Genomic DNA, 4,219 nt, shown 5'->3' with positions numbered 1-4,219 from the left:
TTTAAGAGAAAGGCATCCTTAATCATTATCATACATTCTGAAATTCATTACATATCCATCATACAATATACTGACTGCAAAAATTTTGCGTAAGAAAGAAAACTCGAACGGGAGATCTGTTGTACACTTGAACTTTTATCAACTTTAACATCAAAAAACAAATACAACAACATTAAATGATATGAACACAAGTGATGTGAGAAGATCACAAAGAGAACATGGAAAACAACAAACTATATCTACAAAATACAGAACATATATCAACAATTACCCTTCTCTATCTACCATCAGCAGAGGTAAAGGATTCCGCAAACCCAGTAGGCCTAGCAGGAATACTACCCTTGCTATCTTCAAGATCTGCATAACTCATGTCTTTGCCCTCAGCTTCTTGCCATCCCTTCACCATCTGATTTAGTGGGAGACTGTAATCAATACCAGAGTATTCTTCAGAATCATCATCCCACGGTTTCCATATCTCGACTAGTGGAGCCAGTACGTTGACAGCATGGCCCATATCAGGCCGTTGATTGGGCTCTCTGGCTGTGCAGTGGCCTGCTAACTCTGCAATTGCTACGATGCTCTCAACTGTTTCCCCTTTCACATCAAGAACTGGATCAATGGAAGCCAATAGCTTTTCTCTGTCTGATTTTATCCGCCAGAACCATGCTGCTAAGTACTGCTGTTCCTCAGGCCTCTTGTCATCAAGTGCCATCACTCCCATTAACAACTCCATTAACACAACACCGAAGCTGAAAACATCGGTTTTCGTCGTGATTTTTCCTGTGACTGAAGCAGATAAACATAGGGTTAACTAATGCTGCAGTGTTAAGACTTTAAAGGCAAAAACGTACTAGTCTCAGGGCATCAATTATAAAAAAAAAAAAAAAAAAAAAAAAAAAAAAAAAGAGCTTGAAAGGGAAACCACAACCGAATGACAATGAAAGAAGCGAAAAGCAGCGAGGACCATGTATGACATCTATTCTATTGCACTGTTAAGAAAGCCAACACATCATATTTTGTTTCTAATATTCTTTATTATGCCTTTTTTTCTAGAAATAAGGAGGAGATTCCATTAGATTATGCGATCAATATCTATCCATAACTCACAAAGCATATGTTACACTTTACTATGCTTATTTTTTTTTTTTTTTTCCTACTTAATTTTTAAAGTATAAAGCAACAGATATATATATTCCTCCATCTTATCTAAGCACTTCAGTATCTGTTTAATTAGGAAGGTCAGTATTCTACAATTATTTGAAGATGACAACTTAAAAAGTAAATTAATGAACTTAATGTGTATTGGAAGATTGTTATCTGCATAAATTTAAAAAGCTAATATAGCAACTTTTAATCCAATAAGCTTTGCAAAAATAGAACAATGATAGCTTACCAGCATATTCAGGTGCCAAGTATCCAAATGTTCCAGCCAGCCTGGTGACCACTGATTGTTGCCCCTGATCAGGAGCAAGTTTTACCAGCCCAAAATCTGCAACTTTCGCTCTGAAGTCATCACAGAGCAAAATATTGGAAGGTTTGAGGTCTCTATGTATGAAACTCTGGTGCGCAAAGCCATGAAGATATTCCATCCCTCTTGCAACATCCAAAGCAATGTTTAACCTCCTTTTCCATGAAAGAGGCTCCAGATTGTAAGTTTTCCAATGGAAGAGGTGCCTGCTAAGAGCTCCTTGAGGCATATACTCATACACCAAAATTCTCTCATTGCCTTCAACTGAATATCCCAGAAGAGATACCAAATGTCGATGACGGACTTTAGACAAGACTGCGATTTCAGACTGGAATTCATCCAGTGCTTTGTTGTTAATTACAGCTGCTTCCATTCTCTTCACAGCTATTTTAGTTCCATCTTCCAATTCCCCCTGATAAACAACTCCAAACCCACCACGACCTAGCTCATTCTCAGGGGCAAAATTTTTGGTCACATTTCGGAGAACTTGAACTGATATGACCAAATTTCCAGCTTCAATGACATGGGACTCACCCATCCCGCTGCTATTCATACTACCAGAACCGCTTCCAATGGATGTATTGCCAGCGATGTTATTAGCAACAACTACTTTAACAGCATTATCTGTATCTGAAGGGTCTCTTGGGTGAATCACAAATGACTCTGGGGCTTGGTGGACATGTTTCTTCCTCTTACATAAGTAAATAGACAAAGGAACTACCATTAACAAAAGGGCAGAAAAAGCTGCAACAGGAGCTATGATTGCAACCATATTGAATCTTGGAGGACTTCTGGTTTCGGATGCCTGAGAAGAGCCATGGGAAGAGTCATGGGAAGAGCCAGAGCCCTTGGAGGGTGAGGATTGACCATTAGGTGCTGAAGGTTGTGATTGAGGGGGCAAAATAAGTGGAGAATTACCATCAATAACAATTTTGACATTTTTGCCAAATTTTGGCCATGGAGGGGAAAGTTTGTTTTTACTCAAATCTACTGTTGTGAGGGACTTCAAAGAGGTCCAATTCGAGGGAACTTGACCAGTGATATTGTTATTATTAAGTATGATTTTTTGAAGGGATTTGAGCTTCCCAAGCGAGGGACTTAGTGTACCATTAAGGCCACGATTTGGCAAATTAATGACACTAACTTGATTATTGTCATTGCAAATCACTCCCAACCATCCAACACATGCGTTATTAGTCGACCATGAAGTACTAAGGATTGATGGATACTCTAACCCACCCAAGAATTCAATAAGTGCCATAACTTCCGGAGCACAAAGAGCTCCTTGAGTCTTTTGACAAAAATTATTAGAATCATACGTAACATTCTTAGTCTTAAACTCCGGTATTGAACCCATGAAATGGTTATTGTTTAGATCCAATTGATCCAATTCCATGTCAGCCAAACCAGCCGGAATCAACCCAACAAGTTGATTCGAGTTAAGATTAAGTTTCTTCAAACTAGCTAACCTCCCAATATTGGAAGGAATCACCCCACTAAACTGATTCCCATGAAGCCAAACAGTACTTAATGACTCCATTGTCACAACAATATCAAGAGTGCCAGTCATCCCACCACCGTCCTGTCCATTCAACCACAATGTCTGCAAATTCGACCCATTAAAACTCGATGGAATCCCACCGGAGATTCGATTCATCGACAATCGAAGCTCGGTCAATGACCCCAAACTACCTAAGTAATCAGGCAATGGACCAACCAAATTACTAGACACCAATGACAAAGAACCCAACTGAGCTGAATCTTGCAACCCAACAGGTAAAGACCAGCCATTACTACCATTCAAATTTGGGTTATGATCTAATGCCATTACTTGTAAACTAACTAACCCATCAAAGAAATCAGCAGGAATTGAAGTAAAATTATTAAAATCTAAATATGCATATTTCAACTCTTTTAACCCATTAAAAGAAGGTATCATACCAGTTAATTCATTGTTCTGAAGCCCCAAATTGGAAAGCATTTCCAATTTATTGAAATCTTGAGGCAAAGTACCCTTCAACCCTAAATTCTTAGCTTGAATTTGAGTAACTCTTCCATCTGAACAAAACACAAATTCCCACTTATTTCCACATGGGTCAGCATCTCCATTACTAGGCCATTTCAAAAGCTCAGGATTTTCCAGGTTTTTTCTGAATTCTTTAAGAACTGCAAGGTCCCCAGGATCTGTAACACTGTAAATAACTGTGTTAAGAGAGAAAAAGAGTGTAAAAATGAAAGCAAGTTTCTTCATTTTACAGTGAACTTTCATGGGTGCCTTCAATGGAGGAAAAAACCCAGGTGAAATTTGCATGATTTTAGAGAGAGAAAGCTCATAGTGAGCTGCAAAGAAGAAGAGAAGAGGTGGGGTGTGAGGCTTGGATAGTAGCAATCATGGTGGATGATATGGGCCGCTTAGGCGGATCTAGAGAGAGAAAGTCTCAACGCTTTGAGTTAATGTAAAACTGTATTTTTGTTTTTTTATTATTACAATATTTGTAATTTAATTATGTTTAATTAATTAACTATCATTACCAGTAGGCAGTAGTACACCACAAAGTATTGGCTTGCCGGTTCGATTCTTATCAAGTGAGGGTGTTTAGTGTAGAGATCCCCTTACGATCTTAATTCTCCTCTTTATTTTTAAGTGTCTAGTCCGTAAATAGTGATCAAAAAATTATGAGGATTGAAATTTGGTCTAATTCAACAGTGTACTTTATTTAATTATAATAACATTTTTCAATTTTTTTTTTT

The 4,219-nt window shown here is 38.0% G+C and overlaps 1 protein-coding gene across 1 annotated transcript; it reads right to left on the bottom strand.

The window, feature by feature from the left end:
* LOC145567608 (receptor protein kinase TMK1-like) lies at nucleotides 1-3,919 on the bottom strand. The gene is made up of 2 exons (XM_081626926.1): nucleotides 1,394-3,919; nucleotides 1-786 (listed from the first exon to the last, which is right to left on the bottom strand). Exons 1-2 carry the CDS (start codon nucleotides 3,777-3,779, stop codon nucleotides 278-280), a joined length of 2,895 nt encoding a protein of 964 aa, XP_081483052.1. The 5' UTR covers nucleotides 3,780-3,919; the 3' UTR covers nucleotides 1-277.
* Between the last annotated feature and the right edge of the window lie 300 nt (nucleotides 3,920-4,219).

The sequence above is a fragment of the Chenopodium album genome, chromosome 11, assembly GCF_948465745.1.
Source record: "Chenopodium album chromosome 11, dcCheAlbu1.1, whole genome shotgun sequence".
Lineage (NCBI taxonomy): Eukaryota > Viridiplantae > Streptophyta > Magnoliopsida > Caryophyllales > Amaranthaceae > Chenopodium > Chenopodium album.
Note: the sequence above shows the minus strand (reverse complement) of the source record. Positions and strands in the feature narration are given on the sequence as shown.